This window comes from Poromitra crassiceps (assembly GCF_964638095.1).
Source record: "Poromitra crassiceps genome assembly, chromosome: 23".
Classification (NCBI taxonomy): domain Eukaryota; kingdom Metazoa; phylum Chordata; class Actinopteri; order Beryciformes; family Melamphaidae; genus Poromitra; species Poromitra crassiceps.
The window spans coordinates 22,851,111-22,872,773 of NC_139639.1; the positions used below are offsets into that span (position 1 = coordinate 22,851,111).

Sequence of the window (21,663 nt, forward strand, 5' to 3'; positions counted from 1 at the left end):
AGTCATTTTCACTCAAACACAACGCATGGTGATACACAGGTTTCACAGCCAAACAGAACACTTTGCTCACTGATGTATTGCAAACAAAGTGGCTGAGCTGAACTGACAATCTCATGGGAAATAGTGGGAATCTCAATCTCTGTGCAATGTTTACTTGTACTTGAGATACTGCCAAAGAGATCTGGTCCTCTAACCCCTCATGAATTGCTCTCTTTTTGTAAGCGAAACAGAACGACATGGAGATGTTTCCCACAAAGAGGATTTATCTTAAAGAATACAACGAGCTTCACCCTGTCTGTACACCGGTTCCCACGGGACCTTAAACACTCATAGCTTCTCAGACACACACATGCAGCAGTCAGATAGTGTGAAACAGTTGTCTCTTTCAAGTTTCCAAACAATCTGAGGCAGACATGACCACACCGTCTTTTCGTCAGCTGAGCCTGTTTGTTATCTGGCGCCCCGGGTTCCTTGAGACTTGTGTGGACTTCATTTCCTCTGTGTGCTGAGGCAACGCAGGAGAGCTTTCATCTTTGAAGGAGGTGAAACAACCTCAGGAAACAGAGGGTCACTTGTCTGACTCCTCTGCTGCTCTGATAAATATTTGGATGATCCCAACCCCTTCCGGAGGGCGAGCAGGTTATCAGGGTGGGAAATGAACACCGCCCATCAGATCAATGTTAGTTGTTTGTGGTTGTGGTCGAGCAGCTGACCAACCGCTCTCTTTACTGTTTGAAAAATCAATTTGTCTGGTAAAATAAAGAAGTGGTTGTTGGGATTTTGCAATCCACCAGCGACTCTCACAGCTACTGCAGATGAAAAGGTTTCCTCTCGATTATAATGGCTTCATATTAAATCAAATAAATTATTTGACTTTGTTGGCTTGGGGTCACCTGATGCCACTTGATGCTCATTATTGGAGTCCATTTATTATTATTTAGTTGTTGTAAACCATTTGTAAACCCTTTCATAAGCTTGATGTCACCATTCTACTTCACAAAAACTTTATGTTAAGTAGATCAAAGTTTCAACACATTTTCAAATTTAAAATGTGAAATATTGCAATTCTTATTTACTTTATACCTCTGATTATATGTTAATACTATTATAGAATATGAAATATTATACTCTCTCTCCAAGGTATGCAATTTGCAGTGTGAAAAGGTCATTTCCAGACTTTTTTGAAACTCACTCACAATTGTTTTCTTTGATTTTTCTTTTTTTTTTGGTCTGCGTTCTTAGGGTTAGGGTTCAAAGTCCCAATATTTGTCAGGGCACTGTTCTATACTGTCATGTTCCATCCAAACACATAAAGACAAACCCTGCCTTGTGCTTACCGTCTTCATCCGTCTGCACCTCCATCTCCGTGCTCTCCTTGACCCCCTCGGGGTTGCGCAGCACCAGCTTGACACTGAGGTTGGTGAAGGGCGTGAGGTTGTGGATGGTGTGCTGCGGGTCGCGGCTCTGCGTGTCGTAGCACACCTCTTCGCGGCTCTCCTCCTTGCCGGCCACCCTGGAGCGGTACTGCACCGTCAGGTTGTAGTTGTAGCAGCGGGTGACGTTGTAGCCCAGAGGCTCCCAGCGCACCGTCACCTGCTTGGACTGGATGTCCACCACCTCCAGCCTGCGCGGGCCATGCATGGGCTCTGGTGGGACGGGCAGAGAGAGGGGAGCGTGAGCGTACAAAACCAAAATCAACTAGGCTGCTACAGAGCGCTATACTGTAGGTGGTGCGAGATTGTTTGAATAAACTGAGCGGATATCTGTGGAACAGTGTGGAGTGACTGTCAACTGGGATGACAAACGCATCTCGTTCAATACATTTTCTTGCCAATATATTATTCAACATAGAGTTTCAGCACATTTTTTGCTAATCAAATTCCTTGGTTTTTCTGTGACTATTACATGACATGCAGCAGCACATTTGAAAAGCTGATTTAAATGTCCAGGGTGTTGTTTTGGTCAGCTGCAACTGTCACTTGGGATTCATATAACCACGATTTTCGTGTATTTTGTTGATCATTTCCAGTTCCATTAGACACCTGGACACATAATATATGCATAGAGTTCGCATAATGACTATGCAGCCATTCCTTGGAGCAGAAAATGGCCGAGGTTTATTTCATGCCGGGGCACACACGGCAGAATTGACAGGGTTTCTGGGGGTCACAGAAAATCCATTAGCCGGGGTTTTCCATGACCCCAGAGCCCCTGTCTGTCAATACATCATTTTCAAAGTAAAACACCTTTCTTTCTCTCTTTGAAGTGAATATTTCCAGATAGTATTTTGGACTTTCAAAGCAACCGTCTGACAGTGAAGCTTGCCACATGCTGCTATCACCATCGGCGACTTGGCCTCGCAGCGGCTGCACACACCGAGAGGGGGTGTGTTGCTGGAAGCCCTCGGCGGGGGGGGGGGGGGGGTTGATGTATCATCCCTTTAGAGCATGCCATTCTACCGCTCCTTCTACCTTCTCCTCTTCCCTTTCCATCGCTATTAGCTCCATACTGATACAGCATCGGCAAGCCTGTCCATCCAGGCAGGACACAACCCCCACCGCCATCCTATCACCTCTAATCACATATACTGCCTTTTTTCTCCTGCTCTCTCCATTTCCCCCGCTCGCTCTCTTTCTCTATATGTCTCTCCCCCAGCTCCTCTCTCTCTCTCTCTCCATCTATTCTCTCTCTCACTTCTCTATTTCCTGTCTCTCTCTGTCCATCTCGTCTCCCTCGGCTTCCCCATTCTCACTCTCTCTGTCTCCCCATCTCGTCTCTCTGCTTTCCCCGTCTACTATTTCCCATCTCTCTCTCTCTCTCTCTTTCTCTCTCTCTCTTTCTCTCACTCTCTCTCTGTCTCTCTCTTTCTCTCTCTCTCTCTCTCTCTCTCTCTCTCTCTCTTTCTCTCACTCTCTCTCTGTCTCTCTCTTTCTCTCTCTCTCTTTCTCTCTCTCTCTTTCTCTCACTCTCTCTCTGTCTCTCTCTTTCTCTCTCTCTCTCGCTCACTCTTTCCTTTCCTACGGGACGGCAGCGAGCCGAGCACAAGGTAATGGGATCAATTTCCATTGCAGGTTAAATTCGCAGTCCATTTCTCTGGAACTTAACACTTTACCACCTATTAGGAACAGCCAGAGCTCAATTTCACCGTTCCCCGGGAGACACAGTCCAGCGAATGTGAGGCAGCCGCGGCAGCCATGTTTAACATTCTGGAGGTGCACGAGGGGAGACTGGACTTCAGCTCCGGCATGTTGTTCATTTCTACAGACTGTTCAAAGGACACAACAAACAAGCACGGAGCAAAGAAGACGCTATGAACAACAAACAACACTGTTGGGATTGAAAGAGAAACGTATCAAGCACCTTGGCAACCTTGTGAGATGATGCCATTGCCCACTATAACTATTATGCTGGATCCCCCCCCCCCTTTTCCAGTGGAAATCCACAGAATAATGATGTCAAATTCATCAAAATCAAATCAAAGTGAGAATTCTTGCAGGCACACTTCACAATCAGAAATTAGATTGTGTGAAAGGCCATAGCAAAGCTACTTTTCATGCATTGGAACCTGGTTTCCAGGAAATGAGGTCATGGACACATGACATGACTGACGCCTGGACAGGTGAGACAGAGTATAGGGCACAAAGCGGGCGAGTGAGAGGAGACAGGCTCCTTGAGAGAAAGATGGAACACGTTGAGATTTCACGAGGAGAAATGAGGGATGTGATCTCTCCTGTGCTTTAATAGAGCAGATGAAACAGCATTAGGAGAGCCTGAAGGGGGCAGAGACAGAGCCATTTGAAGACAGATGGGGGGGAAGGGATATCAATGTCTGCTAGCATACATGAGGTATGCACAGAGGGCCTCAAATGTATTACTGGAAACAGGAAAACCTCTTCCCAAGGATTTAAAGGATTTAAAAAACATTAAGTCTGGGTCTAACTTTAAGAAACAGAGTGCGACAACATCCTAAAAATCCTTGGAAAAGCAATGAGTTGTCCACCAGCTTTCAATTAGTAACAGTAGGCTCTTTCACACCGGCCTTGAAAGCCGAAAAATGCACGGAAAATAGGATTCGCGCCTCCAATGTGAAAGTCCTGAACGCGCGTTGGTGGATAATTGTTTTACGCCTTTTGTCCCGCCACGGTAGGTAGTCACAACACCGGGTTACCTGGCAACCCGCCTCCATTTGAAAGCGTCGTCGCAGCGAGCCGGAAAAGGTGCGAATGGTCAGCTCATTCATAAAAAAATTACAGGGGAAATCACCTCATGTAGAGAAAGTGCACGAGTGAAAGTAAAAAAAGTAGCCTATACAATCATGACTGCAGGGACGCCAGGAGGAATGCTCCGTGCGGTTAGGCTTTATGCTCAAACGATGTTGACATTAGTAGGTAAAATTAACGGATATAATAATAAGCTTCAGAGGGCTATAGCTGTCTGTGGCGAGTTGGTCTGAGGATATTCCCTCTCGAAATCAGTTCATCATACAGTAGGCTAGGCTACACTAACCTATGAAAATATTAATTTGAGCGAGGAGCTGAGTGGAAATGCCTCCAGCGGCTCGCCTTTCAATCCGGGAGCAGTGGCTGTCGCCTGAAAGGACACCGCGGGACAGGAATGTGGCCGTCCTGCTGGCCTGTGTGTGAAAGCATTTTCTGTGGCGAGGTTGCCAGGCTTTGCAGGCTTTCTGTAAAGCCTTTTTGCGCGATCTGTGTGTGAAAGAGCCTACAATATAAAACCTCGAAGTATTCTCTCAGAAGGCTTTTAGTGATGCTGTGTAGACATTCCTCCTTTGAATTTGCATGCCATCATTGAAAAGTGGCCATCATTGAAAAAGGTTCTGCTAGCGGTATTGCCCTCCAATAATTGTTCAAAATCAAGAAAAATCCTTGTGAACTTCCAGAAATGTGTATCTGACATATCTGCAACCTTCAAAGGGAATCAAATATTCAGCACGAATGTTAACAGACAACGAGAAAGCCAAATGCAGCCTACTATTCTGATAGATCATAGATGTAACACTGGCACAACGATGCTTTTAAACTATTTTATCAGACAAAAAAAGAGACACTAAAACAGAAACGAGAGCAGCTGATAGAGGGAAAAATAGGCCTCTTTAAGTCACTTGCAGTTTTGGGGGAAAGCCATCCAGAAAATAGAAGTTTAAACCCCGTTATTTGCGGAACTATCTGTTGGCCGCACTCAGTAAGCAACGGTTACACTAAAAGCCCAGAGAATTGCAGGGTGGCCAGGCACAGAAATCAAATTAAACCAGACGCTCGCAAAGTGACAAATGCACTAAAGTGTGAATTTCAAGCAGACGTGCACGAGTGGCTGGGAGAAAGGCTCATTTCTGGAGCGTTCAAGGAGGATGTCACACTCCCATCTTGGTGGAACGCCACAGATAATGTCCACTGCACTCCAACTCTGGCCAATGGGGAGATGCCAACAAGAGTTTCTCTCCAGGGAAATGTCATTTTGCAGAGAAATACTCCATAACCACATGAAGAAGAAAACAGAATGAGAGGAAACAATAATGCAGTCATAAATTTAAACAGTAATTTTTGGTATGTTTTTGGTCTTCGCACAGTCCCCGCCCACAACACAAGGGTGCCAACAGTACGATAGTGAAGATCCTATAAACCATAAAAGAGTTCTGGCCATTTGGTAGAGAGCTCATATGACGATTCTATAGCCTCTCCCTGGAGTTTAGTTGAGAAAAGGCTAATTGTTTGTAGCCCCATTGGCTCCCTGTGGTGCAAACGCCAGCTGTCTGAGGGAGGCAGTACAATGTGACGATCTGAGTGTGGTGGGCGCCCAATCACAACTCGCCAGTGTTGGGCACGTTACTTTCAAAATGTAATATACTACAGATTACTAGTTACTTTCATTTGAAAGTAATAAGTTAGTTTACAATATTACTGTCTGTGTAGAGTAACGTGTTACTTATAACACTACTTGTGCATTACTTTCACCACAATAACTGCAGTCGCAGAACCATCCCGAAAAATAATTTAAACCGTCAGTTTAAACTGTCCAATATTCTAAATGTTATCCTTTTCCTTTGTTATTGTCATAGCAAATAACCTGTAGTGGTTATTTGCATAAAAACACACAATTTGATTAGGAAATTATTCTATCTTTATTTCAATATGTGCTTTGATAAAGACAAATGTAACTCAATGTGTTACTTGACAGAGTAACTGGTATAATATTACTGAAATCTTATTGGTAATGAGTTATATTACTGAGTTGCTGCTAAAAGTAATATATTACATGTAATAGTATGTTACTTTTGTAATGAGTTAACACTGCAACTCACACTCCATGACTCAGAGTGACATCATCTGTTTGCATCAACAACAAGGTGCCGCATGCATTTATTTTATTTATTTATTTCATTGAACCTTTATTCATCCAGGTTAGCCTCATTGAGATTAAGAATCTCTTTTTAGAAGAAAAGCAGCATGAAATGACACAAGTTACAAACGCCACAACAAACATCACATTTCAGAGCCTGGCAGAGCGGGTCAAGGTTGACTTTGAAGAAAAGAAAGAAGAAGAAGAGGTATATCCCATCCTCACCCCTCCTTAATGTGAAATGAACGGGTTGTATTGAATGGCTGACTTGCCTTATAAATCCGGGGGAAGCTACAGTATGCAGCCATTTTCAAATAGGCCCATAGGCCTGTGAATGGCAGCTGATGAGACAAAGCTATTACTCCAGTCTACTCTACTGTGACTGCTAGGTTAGTTTTATTGACCCAGCAGTAAGAGGCTCAATATCATAAGCACAAGCACAAATCACAACAAGGAATAACAGGGCTATCTCTTGAAATCCATACTTTTTTTTTTACAACTGGACTGTGGTGAAAGTAGTGGAAATATGACTGTAATATCTTCCCAGTATGGCAGATACTAGTGGAATAGAGCTATAATAATGGTGGCTATGAGAGCATCCCTTGGAGCAGGAAATGACCGAGGTCCATCTTATGCCAGGGCACACAGGATGAGCTCAAGTGAGCGCTAGATTGGTATTCCAAGCAGTGGACAAATTATTACCTGCACCGCACTTGCCAATGTAATTGAATAATTTGAATTTGACATTTACATAGAACTATTAATGGCTCTTTTTTTATTATTATTATGGCGTGACATTTAAATAATCTTTTTGAAATTATCGGCACATTTATTACCTCCTGTTAATTTGAACGGGGCCTGCATCCAATCTTTTGCATCCAAATTGACAACGTGAATTCGCCAAACATGAGAAAAGCAACACATAACCGGCGTGTTGCAGCCTCCTGTCCTGGAGGGGGCTTCACATGGTGCACTTAGCCCTCCTGTCCTGGAGGGGGCTTCACATGCTGCACTTAGCCCTCCTGTCCTGGAGGGGGCTTCACATGGTGCACTTAGCCCCCGGGTAGAGAGAGACATTAGTCCTGGATGAAAGGAAGCAAATTGGGCATGTCTGGAGCACAGCCACTTCCCTGAGAGACAAGTGTGTGTGTGTGTGTGTGTGTGTGTGTGTGTGTGTGTGTGTGTGTGTGTGTGTGTGTGTGTGTGTGTGTGCGTGTGTGTGCGTGTGTGTGTGCGCGCACGCGCGCGTGCACCTGCGTGTTTACAGGCCTATGTGAGTGCGAGAGAGTGTCCACGCACATGCCCAGCACATATCTGGAGCCTCAGCCTCCTCGCCGACGACTACATGTACAGAAGAATGACTCACTTATCAGATCTTCCTCAGGCTTGCGGCGCGCGAGTCACTCGGAGAGCCGGGATCTTTATCAGACACACATCGATTAAGAGCAGAAAAGCACGGCGTTTGGCGGCAAAGACTTCCATCTCCTTCCAACCGCCAACCGCCACGGCGAGGGGGGGGAAAGACTACTTCCCCCCCAATGATTAGAAACCCCGTCAACTCAATGTGGCTCCTAAAGCGCGCTCGCTATCTAATCATGATGAAACAGCGCTCAGGTTGAGGAGGAACAGGGGGGAGCGTTTGTTGTTGGGCGATGGATGATGAGAAGAAAAAAACAAAGGAGCAAAGCCTCAACTTCATAGCATGGTGTGTGTGTGTAGAAGACTGTGGGCTGCTCTGCTGTCAACGCGGGGTTTGTCACACGGCGGCGCCGTACGTCTTGGCAGACAGTACCATAACAACATGACAACGGACGAAGATTAGATCCCGGTGGGGAAGAGGGGTGTTTTTCATGTAAAGCGTTCCATTCTTGGCCCCGGCACTGCTGCCACTTATCTCTGTATTGCTGTGTGTTATTCCGTCTGCTCTGTTTGAGCAGGGCGGGCCAGGAGGGGGAGCACATTTGTTTGCCTCTTTCTATTACATCTGGCTGATAGCGCTGAGGCCATTGAGGTAATGACATGGGTTTTGCACTTATGAAATCATTTTCATATCGCGCGGAGGCGAGCCGTAATGATAGCTTTTGATAACCGACAATCAAAGCTCCATCAGCCTCCTAGAGTGCTCCTCTATGCGAGCCTCTGGAGGAAGGGAGGGAGTGGGCGGCGAGGGGGAGACACAGGCAAGTGTGTGTGTGTGTGTGTGTGTGTGTGTGTGTGTGTGTGCGTGTGTGTGTGTGTGTGTGTGTGTGTGTGTGTGTGTGCGTGTGTGTTTGTGTGTGTGTTGAGAGGGAAGCTAAGAGAAAGGGTGGTCGTGCCAAGGTTTTTTATTCCTATCAAATGCCGACCCTCGTGGCACAAGTCAAACCGGTTGCAGCTGACACGTGTACACATGTTATAATTGATAGCGCTTTAAGGCACAGTATATGAACCTGTGTGTTCCAACATCACCCTCTATACCCATTACAAAGACAGAGCCACACGCACACACACACACACACACACACACACACACACACACACACACACACACACTTGCCCATACACCTTGGAGGCGTGGATAATCAGAAGGATTTATTGAATGGTGGTGGTCGCCCCTCACTCTATCAAGTCCTTCTTTATGGGCCCCGTGATTAATGGGACTGCCATGGGTGAGGATGGGGGTTGGGGTGGTGGTGGTGGGGGAGAGGCCTGCAACGCGCTGTATCGAATTGGAACCGCAGAATGAGCCTTGGGCTGAGGCCGGGCGAGTCTGAGCCGCGGCTGCCACCTTGTCTGATGAAGCCCCCTGAAGCTGGAGGGGTTAAGATGAATGGGTGAATACCTACACAGAAAGCGAGGGAGAGAGAGTGGGAGTGAGATAGTAAGGCACACTCTACCAATAGGAAAGGTTGATACATGACCTGACTTCTCCAGACTATCAAGTCGGATCAAAGTCAGTGCTCGTCGTTGTTGGGTGATGGACATTGCTGCAGGCCATCAGATGCTGCCCCACACAGCCAAAGAGCAGTAACTCTGTGAGGGGTGAAACTGAGAACAAATATTTCAAAGTGTTTATCATTTACTGTGGATGATTTTGGTTGCTATTAAATCTAAACCTGGCTCCAGACTCCTGGATCGTGTTCCGCCCATTCGTCAGATTTTGTCGAGCGGTTCAGAGAGAGTTCTGGAGTTGCCCTAGTCAATGGCTTGTTCTCATGTAGTATTTTTTCATTGGTGTTCTGTTACCGCAGAATAACCAACATTTAAAAATACGATCAGTGTTGGTGTCACTGAAAATAACATCCAGGTGGCTAGATACAGTATATCAGTCACTAGTGATTGGTTAAGGGAAAATCAACCTGCCCACTCACAAAAAACAGCTAGTGAGGAGGCCCCGCCCACTCACAGAAAACAGCTAGCAAGGAGGCCCCGCCCACTCACAGAAAACAGCTAGCGAGGAGGCCCCGCCCACTCACAGAAAACAGCTAGTGAGGAGGCCCCGCCCACTCACAGAAAACAGCTAGTGAGGAGGCCCCGCCCACTCACAGAAAACAGCTAGCGTTGAGGCCCCGCCCACTCACAGAAAACAGCTAGCGTTGAGGCCCCGCCCACTCACAGAAAACAGCTAGCGTTGAGGCCCCGCCCACTCACAGAAAACAGCTAGCGTTGAGGCCCACTCACAGAAAACAGCTAGCTATCTCAGGCCGAATGATGGAGTGGCAACAAAATGGCCTAAATGGCTAAACCCTATGCCCATTGACATTTAAAACACACAGAAAGTAGGGCAGCATGCTATGGAACCAGTCATCAGTGATGCGTCTGCTAGACAGCCAGATAATAATCCATATGTTCAATGAAATCAGTGATTTGATGACTTAATCATGGTTAGCGCATTACTTTCTCTCATCATCTTCAGGCTCACTGCTAAAGGGGGTTGAACAGGACATCCATGATGATGATTCTGTTTATGAGGAACTAAATACATTTACTCAAAAACTGTGCTACAGGGGATCATTTTCAAGTACTTTACAGAAGGTCACTGGTCCTCAACCTTTGACCACTAGGGGTCCTTGGGGGGGTTCTGGGGGGTCCCCAGCAAATTGGTGAATTGTTAGCACCATTATTTCATTTAGACCTAAAATAAATTAACACAATTAGAGAATGTAGAAGAATGACATTTTTGGTTATAGTTTCACTGTTATCTCTCTACAATACAGATAGTCATGGGAACAGGGACCATGTTCTCGACATAGCCTGCAGCTCTTAAGTGACAACCTATGTGAGAGCAGCGTTTATAGGAAGCTAGCCGTTAGCGTTACCTGTATCATTCCAATTGTGTTCGGATGGTGACCTGCGTTAGGCATGGCTGTAGTAATGACAGCAATAAAGTCCCCGTGGTTTGTTTCTATCTCTACCGTCCACAGACATGAAGGTAGCGAGACGGAGGATACGTCAGAACAGGAGAGGTGTGTGGATAGTTGGGAGAGACAGGTGAAACTTTCTGACAGCTCCTCACAGCAAAGTCTGTTCACCTCGTTTTTTCTTTTGTTTATTATTACAGGCATTAACGGCAGCATACAAACAACAACTCTGGGGTTTTTATTGCTGTCATCACTATCGCTATTTTGTAATGGAACAGAAACGACAATAAGGCCGTTACTATAGTTGTCAGCTGCAGGACGGTATGTTAACAATATGGGGTTAACTGTCCGGGGTTAGCGAATAAGGTCTATACAAATATTCTCAGACTTGGGTCAGAGAGACCAAATGGGGGTCTGTGGCTCTAATGTGAACTACATTAGGGTTCCTTGAAATGAAAAAGGTGGGAGAATCAGTGCTTTAGGTGATATTTCTATTTCTGGAGGCTCCTCTATAATCGCAAAAATGCTATTTTTCCACTTGCCTACATATTTCTAACATGACACAAACAACTGCAAATAGTATACGTAAATAAATAATATATAAATATGTAGCATAAATAAATAATAGTGAATAAAATGTCGTAGTATAGGGCTGTCTTTCCCACTGCTGGGCCATTTAGACAAATTAAAACAACACGCCTGGCAAATGTCTCCCAGGGGCAAAAGGTGAAGGTAAGAGCCAGCCCAGCCCTCCGTCCGGATGAAAACAAATGGACAGCCAGCTGATGGGGAGAGGAGAGCGAGCAGAGGCGGAGAGAGGAGGAGGTGGAACTGGGAAAATCGATCTTCCATTTTGTTTCCACCAATATGCTGTGTGGTGATTGGGGTCAGAGTGACAGGTAGAATGACCCCCCCCACCCCTCCAATCCCAACACACACGCACACACACACATGCACACACACATGCACGCACGCACGCACACACACACACACACACACACACACACACACACACACACACACACACACAGACGCACACACGCACATGCACGCACACACTCACACACCCATCTCCACTTTGAGAGCGCGCTTGTGTGTTGAGGTTCATGGGGAAAACGCTGCCTGTGGTTAGGGCTGACAAACAGGGAGGAAGACGAGTCCTCGTTTACAGACAGGGACGCAATCTCTACAAGAGCAGTGGGAGGTTACCCAGGTGATTCTTCAACTTCAGCGCTCCCCAGATGGCGCCCACGCGCCATTGTCATTTGTCGCCAAAAAGCCCGGCGTGCACGTGTCGCCCTCGACTCACTCAGGGTGTAACCCAGAGTGTAAATCAAAGTGAGGCGCTTGACTTTGTGAAATGGTGGCCGCATTTTTCGGAGCCACCTACTCAGGAGATATACGAGATGGAAGATCTCGCTATCTCGGCGGGTGAACACAGGGAATAAATCCCAGACGCGTGACATTCCTGTCCTTTCGTTGAGGAGGAGACGCAGAAATGTTCTCCGGGTTACAGTTATACAACGAGACTGAATGAGTGCTTCCTGGACGCCTGGGAAGGGGAATAGGACATCTATAATTCAGCAAAAGGATGGAGAAAATCTGTGACAAAAATTACACCAGATAGACCATGAATAATTAAACACAGAGAATAGCAACATTTAAAGACCTTGAAAAGCATTTCGGTTCAAATTTATAAACAGCAGAAACAAAAGTAGGTTGCCAAGCATGACTAAACTACCGCTATTTGACACTCTCCTGGGTGTTTCGGGAGTTGACGTTACAAACAACCACAATCATACAGTAATTGTTTGTGAAGAGCTGAAGAGGTAGGAGGATAATTTTAGTTTATGTGGATGTCACTGGAGTATCGTTTGTGCACATCTGTTCGGAGAGCCTCAGTTCCATGTAGTGTTTGGGGAATATTGTACTGTAGCTACATGGTAGAGTGATGAGGGGAATAATAATAATGAAAGCTATAAATGAAGAGACCCCTCTCCTCCTTTCAACAGCAGTTGTTTGAAGACGTGTCCTTGAGAAGAACGCAATTGGCCATTCTACTTCCAACTCCCTGTGATAAACAGGTTTTTATTGTGGCCCTCCCATAACCTTCCTGCACAACACAAACTCAATCTAGCCTGTTTTCTATGTCTGACAAAAGAGCACAGATCCACTGTGCCTCAATCCAAGGCTTCTCATTCACCTTGCCACACACAATATACAAGCCCCTATAGGTCACGTGACGGCTAACAATTGTGGGTGCCAGACCGCACCAATGTTATCTGAGATAGTGAGGCGAAGTGGCGTTCTATTCATACCTCAAGGCAACAATAGCATTCATTAGAAACGTCAAAACCCAGCAAACAATTTCCTGTCCTTTTAAAACGGAGAGACAGATGTGCTCAATCTCAGCCTTGGCCCAAAAAGAAACAGCAATCGTCATGAAGATAAGACCTTTGTGACGCAATTCATCTTCTGAAAATGTATGAAGCGAAAGTTAAAAAATGTAGTTAAAGCCTGGTATTGGAGCCAGCGGCCAGTTAATAAAACGCAACTATCCTTTTTTAACGGGTCATTAAATCTAACTCCTTGTCTATCAGAGTGAAACGTTTCTTGACAAACTAAAAATACAAAGCAGGAAATGTCGTTTATGCTGTGGATTGCTGTCAAAGCCCACTTTGCCAGCTGAACTATGGCAGAAAGACAGGAATGACATCACCATTGTTCCCTGCTTTGACAGCTTTAACAGAGATGATAGAGCTGAGGAAAAAAGGTCGGCTTTTAGGTGGCTGACATCACAGCTTCATTGCTGAGCACTCTATCTACTGTATGTGACCATCATGCCCACATGCTTATGTAACAGGGTACCTACCTACATATTTCCCACCTCAAAATTATATAATTCTTCCAGACCATAATTTCTTCACACCATTTGAACATTTTGGTTGGTGTTCAAAATGCTCTAGGCCACATTCCTCTATAAATTTAGACTGTGGTTTTACAACTAAAACTAAAATCAGGAGTGAAAGAAAAACATTTGTACAAAGTTGATCAAAGTTTGTGCGTGATTCCAAAACTTTCCACCGTCTGGAGACGATTTCATAATTTAGTTCATGCATCTCATTGTATTCAGAAGAACTTCCTCATGGTACACTGCACCATCACTAATCCCTACACTTCCTTCTGCAGCTTCCTCCTGCTGTCAGTAAGACATCATGTACTGAGGAACCCTTTCAATGGTGAATGTTGTGCCCACTTTGCAAAGTGCCCTCTCGCCTTCAATTATAAGTAGGTCCAACTGATTTGTTTGGGTACTGTATATGTCGAAGACTAAATATGTTAGTGTTTGGTAAGAAGTGCCGTCTTATTTTATATTGTCAAATTCGGACATTGTTCCAGTGATACAGCTATATTGCTCAACCGTTTTGCTGACTTCCTTGTTCTAATCTTTTTCAGCTAATGTCATACAGGCATGCCTACTCTTGCCCCATTCTTGCAATGATGGCTTTCTGAAGGTGAGTGATTGCAAAAACATTCAAAGGTACTTGGATAGGAAGGAACCAATTTTCATTCACAAAACGATTGGTTTAATGCTTTATTCAGTGGGGCCTAGCAAAACTGTTGTAAATGCAAACATCTCCTCCATGGATTACGTTTGTACTTTTAGTTTGCCATATCAGAAATTTAGTTTTGACATTGTTTAGAGTTGAATGAAACTGAATCCTGTCTGGAGACAACTAATAACATAATACATGTTTCACTAACAGCATGTAAAAGTCCGGTATCGAAGACAGGGCATGTTGGAAAATGGGTTTAAGATTCACATTATGTATCTGTACCAAATGCCGAGACAAATGATTGTGCTTGGTGAACAAAGAGATTGTGATTTGGCTTTGGCTTGCACTTCAAATCTACCCACGACCTCGTCCATGTTGCCAGGCACTGACCTTGTTCTCATTCACCTGAATCCAAACACGCTTGGTCTTTCACAAATACACCGGGAGGCTAAATGCAAATACCAACCTTGGTGTGGGTGAACAGCTCAGCTCCTCCCTCCTCTCCACAGGTCTAAACGCGTGTTTAAGCAAGGCTTGATCCCAGATTAACGCTGGTTCCCCTGCGTTTAATAGCACAGAGTGTTTAATAGCACAGAGTGTTTAATAGCACAGAGTGTTTAATAGCACCGAGCGCAACAGAACGGCAACGGCAAAGTGAAACAAACAGACGACACTACTCCCACGTGGTGCTGGAGCGCAGATGGAGACAACTTATAGATGAAGGCATGGGGCTGGCAGAGACTGGGCTGTGAGCAGGTGTTTGGACCCAGCACGGACATCATCATGCATCCATTTAGAAGGCTCTGCACATTGAGGGCCAGAGGGTGGAGATGAGGCACACAGGACAGAATGTCCTCCTACCAAGTGCTGTGTGTGAACAATAGTGTTGGGCAAGTTACTGAAGATTGGTAATTAGTTACAGTTACGTCTCTCAAAAAGCAATTGAATTACTTTAAAGTTACTAGTTACTTCAAGGTAATTTCTTTACTTTTAAAAGTCTGCTTCGAGTGTCTTATTATTGCACACATTATTTTAGTGTTGCTGTGGCACAGAGTGGGACAAGAGATACTGCAAAATTGTATCTACCATTGCACCTGCATGGGATATTTCAACAGTTGTTTATTGGGGAGCCTACTCAAGGTCATTAGCCTCTGGAGCTTATTGGTCTACTCAAGGTAATTAGCCTCTGGGGCTCTGGCTGCAGCTGCGGCGTGTGGAGCATTTTTGCCAGGCAGGGAGGCATTTTCTCTACCCAGACTAGGTCTGATGATCATAAACTGGATAATCCTCTGAAGTTGTCGATTATTTTTATTTTCATGTCCTAAAGTAACCAGTAACTAGCCCAGTTACTATTTCAGTAACTGTAATTGAGTTACTACATTTGAAAAAGTAATTATTTTGATTACTAGTTACTGCAAAAGTAGTTAAGTTACAGTACTCCCGACACTGGTGAACAACATGCCGTGCATATACCATACGAAGCCAGAATAGACACATCACATGTTCGTAAAACATGTTGGAAAGAATCACTACTCTGTGATTGTCTGAACTCGAACAACAACAACGAAAACTTGAAAATCATTATTTTACAAATGTGTTTTCTTTCACACAGGTCTATTCAACAGTCCAACTCTGCACAGGCGTATAGTTGTTTGAGGCCGGCTTGTCTGCCTTCTGAGAGTGGGCTGGAAATGGCTTCTCTGTGTGAGACGGCCTTTCAATAGTGTTGCTGAAATGGTCTGCCCCCTGCTGTGATCCGAGGGCACCACCTGATAATGCAGTGGCCTCCTTCAGGCACCACTTTACTGAGCGTGGAGGACGCTGAAGTGGTAAACAACTTGACGCAGACACAAATTCACAAGGATGCAGAGAGCAGTTACTCCTCTTCTGTTTCCTCTCTCGGCCCAACAAAATGTTTAGCGAGTCGTTTTGGAGAATGGTAAAAGGGGGACGAACAGTCCGACGACATGAGGACATTGGGGACACAGGAGCAAAATGTCTCCTGAATCGCTCTGCCAAGCCCTTGAGACACACAAATAGCATTCAAAAGCAATCACAGAGCCTTGGAGGAGACATTATTTTGATGTCTCACGACTAGAAAAAGTAATGGAAGTGCTCCATGGGAAAGAAAAGCATCCAAGGCTGGCCCTTTCTTCCTTCTGCATCTCAATTCAATTGCTCGCGTCCTTGCATTATACATTCCCCATTTTACCAAAAGATTGAATTAAAACATCCTTTGTCATCAGAAACACTGCTCGGGTTTTGCGAAGTGACCGAGACATGGCTATGAATAATTATGTGCGAGACAGTGCTCCAAAGTGGCCACACATTTTCATTAGAGCCCTGAGACAGGAGCAGCGCGGGCAGAGGGAGGGAGAGGGAGAGAGAGAGAGAGAGAGAGAGAGAGAGAGAGGGAGAGAGAGAGAGAGAGAGGGGAGAGAGAGAGAGAGAGAGAGAGAGAGAGAGAGAGGGAGAGAGAGAGAGAGAGAGGGGAGAGAGAGAGAGAGAGAGAGAGAGAGAGAGAGGGAGAGGGAGAGAGAGAGAGAGAGAGAGGGGAGAGAGAGAGAGAGAGAGAGAGAGAGGGAGAGGGAGAGAGAGAGAGAGAGAGAGGGGAGAGAGAGAGAGAGAGAGAGAGAGGGGAGAGAGAGAGAGAGAGAGAGAGAGAGAGAGAGGGAGAGAGAGAGAGAGAGAGAGAGAGAGGGAGAGAGAGAGAGAGAGAGAGAGAGAGGGGAGAGAGAGAGAGAGAGAGAGAGAGGGAGAGAGAGAGAGAGAGAGAGAGAGAGAGAGAGAGAGAGAGAGAGAGAGAGAGACTCTGGGCTTGTCGGTATCCACAGTGATGTATCACACAGCCCCTGTGAGTCTTAACCGTTCAATTAGGAGCTCTGCTGAGGCCCGGGCCTGTCAGTGGGAACGACCGGCGGAGAGCCGGACAAGATCAAGAGCTGCTTCCTCAAACACACTTCAGGAGCCGGCGCCATCAATCTCCCCCGACCGGGACCGGGGGGGCAGGACCCCCGCGGAAGCCAGGCCCGGTAGCACCATCCATCCCTATCAGCCGGACTTAAAAATGAATAAGCCCACGACCTTCACAGCGAGGGGGGGGGGGGGGGTTACACCCTTGGTAAGGAGGGGAGAAAAATCCCATTTTCATCAGCACTTCTCTGGACACCAAATATCATTAGCCTGGGAAAATGCTGAGGCTATAGCTTTGTTTTGTTCTCTGAGTTGGCATCCCAGGCCAGCATGGGAATTTAGCTGGTTAATGTTGTGCGAAGGGCAATTTGTACAATATCATTAGGCTTCTCAAAGTGTTTATGTACATGTGTGAGTCTGTAATGACTACAGTAAAGAAGCAATATACCGTAATCGTCCAAATAGAAGGTGCCGCAGCGCTTCAAACACGATATCAATCTGTGTTGCTGATGAATTAGAGGCTTGCGGGGCCTTTAAACTAAGAATTAAACTGAGTAAACAAGCAGTTATAGAGTTAACCATGTGGCAGGGCAGATTTCAGCTCTAACTGGGCCTGGGACTAACTATAAATCATATCAGTTATTGTTGTCACACACAGCTGTTCAAAATAACAAGGGGGAGTTAACGAGAGTTTACCTAAACTTGCTATTCTTTATGCGGTTTGCAGGTGTGTGCATATTTCTTGAACCTATAATGCTTAAAAAGTAAGAACATGCTTAATTGTTGCAGGTGCTCAGTGACTTTTTAATGTCCAAATGCCAAAAACTTTAATGAAGATCTATTAATCAAAACCACAGAGGGTCTTGTCTGCAATATAGCAAACGTAAAATGGCAATGATAAATGCTGTGCACTTGTGCACTGGCAGTGATTTGTTCCTAATGCAGCAAAGCTTTAGAAAGAAACTTGCCAGCACTAATAGGCACTGATGCTATTGGCTACTTACTGTAGGCTATGTTTCTGTTTGATATCGAATACTGATGTATCCTCCTCTATGTCAGCAGACATGTGACTGCGCTGTGTTCTGTGCACAGTAGAACTTGCTGTGTTTCAGTGATGATTAAGAAATGTCCCACAGTGGAATATGTCTCTAGAGTTTGCATGTTCTCTTGTGTTTGCATGGCTTTCCTCCGGGTGCGCCGGTTTCATCCCCCATGCAAGTTGAATGGATGCAGGACGCTAAACTGGCCATAGGGATGAATGTGAATGTAAGTGATTGTCCATCAGTGTCGTGCCGTATGATAGACTGGCAACCTGTCTGTAACCAGGGGCGTAGTGGAGTAAACAGCCCTGTCTGTGACATTTCTGTCTGTGTTTGCCTGACTTCTGTCCAGTGCTTCAGCCCCCGTGTCGCCCTGAACAGGAATAAGCATGTCTCAAGAAAATGAATGGGTGAATAAGTGAATGACATGTCTCAGAGTCTGTGTGTGTGTGTGTGTGTGTGTGTGTGTGTGTGTGTGTGTGTGTGTGTGTGTGTGTGTGTGTGTGTGTGTGTGTGTGTGTGTGTGTGTGTGTGTGTGTGTGTGTGTGTGACGTGTCTGCAAAGCACGGGGGAATTTGAATGATACCTTAGTTACACACGACCAGTCAAAAGTTTGGACACACCTGATTGAATATGTACTGAATATATGGTTTTCAGTCATTTTGATCTAAAGGCTTACGTTGAAATGCTTGAAATTTGTTTCCACAAATATTAAACAGTGAAGTTCAATTTCTTTCCAAAGCCTTTGCCTTTCTATCAAGGCAATGGAATGGAATCTAAATTATAAGATAGCTTTTCATTTTGTACCACTTATTTGGACACTGCATAATTCAAATTGTCTTTACTATTATTTTAAAATGTGGAAAATAGTACAAATAAAGAAAAATGTGTGTGTGTCCAAACTTGACTGGTAGTAGTGTATACAACTACAGAACGGTGTGTATGGACCTGTATAGTAGAGTGCACGACACCTGAATAAACCACATATATCATTTCATAAAAATAAAAATCCCATGAGCGTTATGTAAAGTGCACGTTTGACTCACCAGCACATCTGGTCCTGGCCCTGAGCGGGGGTCCGGGGGCTCCGGTGCCCCCCTCCAGAGGCCTGGTCAGCAGAACGCTGATCTCGTACTCGGTGTCTGGGTCCAGGTGGCCGATCTTGTGGGTGGTCTTGTCTACGGGCTGCAGGTCGTACATGGTGCCTGACACAGTGCGGTACTCCACCTCCCTGTCGATGATGGGGCCGTCCCCGTTGATGGAGTTGGCGTTCAGCTGGATCCACAGGTAGGTGGCGCCGACTGCGGTCAGCTGGGGCGGGGCAATCGGCACGGGGGGCTCTGCGGAAACAAGGAGAAACCCATTATTGTTTGAAGTTAGATGAAAACAGACTCCCAAAATAGACGTTATCACCATAGAATTATGGTAAAATGCCTTTGTACAATAACAAAAAGAGTACAATGGCGTATCTTTTGATTCATATATAAAGCGCTCTGGTTCCCACATAAAACTTCCTGTGAATGAATGCGAGTATTGATCAAATAAGTGCTCAAGATCGATTTGTTCTTGTAACCAATCATCTAAAGCATAACCGCCTTCAAGGCTTCAAGCACACAAACGTTCCAATAAGCAAGGCATTTCAGAAGAACCACATGAAAATATAGTTCCAACTAGGTCAAAGGGAATATCTTGTCATCAACAGATAACTAACTGCCTGAGTCATGTAATCAGCCACATTTTGAAAGCGTCTGCAGCGGTTAAGGGAGGTGTAACTGAAGTCACCTGGACCTTGGCGAATGTATTGGCCCCTTGAACAACATATTGATTTGAATCAGAGGACAGCTCCAGTACAGCCGGCTAATTGACAACTAACTGTTGCCTCGTCTGTCTTGACTCTTGTCTCAGAGTGGAGAACCGCTTTTATATGGGTACTTACATGCACTGCTTTGCTGTCAAGCAAGTGATGGACAAATGGCTGGACCTGTCTAGACCCTGCTGCTGGACCTGTCTAGACCCTGCTGCTGGACCTGTCTAGACCCTGCTGCTGGATTGGGATGGGAGTTTTTGTTCTCTTTGTGAAGAACAAAGTCATTATATGCACACTCATCTTTAAAATGGCAAATGATGAAATTATCGCTAAACCAATCTTTTTTCAACCAAATATTTTTTTTCTCTGCTTTTTCTCCCATTTTCTCCTTAACACGTTCACTGCCATTGACGAGATATCTCGGCTTACAGAATCCAACGGTTCACTGCCAATGACGAGATATCTCGGCTTAAATTTTTTTTTTTTTTTTTTTGACGGTGGGACGTGGATCAACGCTCCCCACGTCTCCTATAAAAATATTGAAGCCAGCGAACGTGTACAACCCATTCCACGGACCCACTAAGTGGCGACAGTGCTCTCCCAGACTAGAGGAAGGCAAGCAAAAAGCAGTTTGAGGAAGCCATTCTCATGAAAATGGATTGGCGAAAACGCTTTCGTTTTCGCGCTGATTGCTGGCGGTGCGGGATTGCAAATTTGCATAATAGATTACGGGTGGAACACACTTTGAAACACGCAGCATAAATAAGACCAGAATCGCAAAAGCTTCATCAAAGCTCTCAACCGAAATCACAAGAAACGAGCGAGCCCATATCCAGACTTGCCGAGCGGCCGCCAGCAGACAGGCAGCAGCAGCAGAAGCAGTGAGCCTGGTGACGCGAGGTTACAGCAGCAGCAGCAATGAGCTTGTGACATGCCCGCTGCAGCCAAGAAGAACACACACGGAGGGAGGAGTTTGAAGCAGAGGGGTGTTTCCTGCTGTTATGGAGGAAATTACTGTTCAAAACTATTGTTTAGATGTCTGACGTCTTACTGATGCCAAAAATGAATGGTTAAAGTGACTGTTCTATCGAACTTCACAAAAAGCCGTTTATCTCAGAATAATTTTCCAGACGCTGAAACCATGCTGTATTCAACTGCTAATGCTTACATAACTACTAACTCTACAAACTAACTCTTTTAGACAGAGAAAGCACACATTCTATTAGTTCTTTTGAGATATTGTGTGTTCACAAAATCTTAGCAGAAAAGAATCCTCGGGTCTTGAAAGATGAGCCAGAATCCTCAAAAAAAACCTCTGGCAGAACCTACCTACAGTAAAAAAAAAACGGCTGGCAGTGAATGTGTTAATTGTTAGGTTAGGCTAGGTTGGGTTAGGTTAGGTTAGGTTAGGTTACACTTTTGTACTTCCCCCTGCCAATCTGGGGAGAGTTGTAGACTCGTACTCCTCCGATACATGTGCAGTCGCCAGCTGCTTCTTTCCACCTGACAGCGAGGTCGTAGGACCAGTTCCCCTCCCCCTTAACAGGTCCCCAGAGGAGGCCCTAGTGCAGCCACCAGGACTCATACCCCACCGGCTTCCCACCGGCAGACATGGTCAATTGTGTCTGTAGGAACGTCTGACCAAGCCG

The 21,663-nt window shown here is 45.4% G+C and overlaps 1 protein-coding gene across 1 annotated transcript in view; it reads right to left on the reverse strand.

The window, feature by feature from the left end:
* Positions 1-21,663, reverse strand: part of LOC310796572 (receptor-type tyrosine-protein phosphatase mu) — a gene marked incomplete at both ends in the record, with an annotated part of 196,262 nt that overhangs the window by 92,623 nt on the left and 81,976 nt on the right. Inside the window, 2 exon segments of the mRNA XM_083658777.1 lie at positions 1,338-1,646; positions 19,254-19,547. Coding sequence (XP_083514903.1) covers positions 1,338-1,646; positions 19,254-19,547 — 603 coding nt within the window.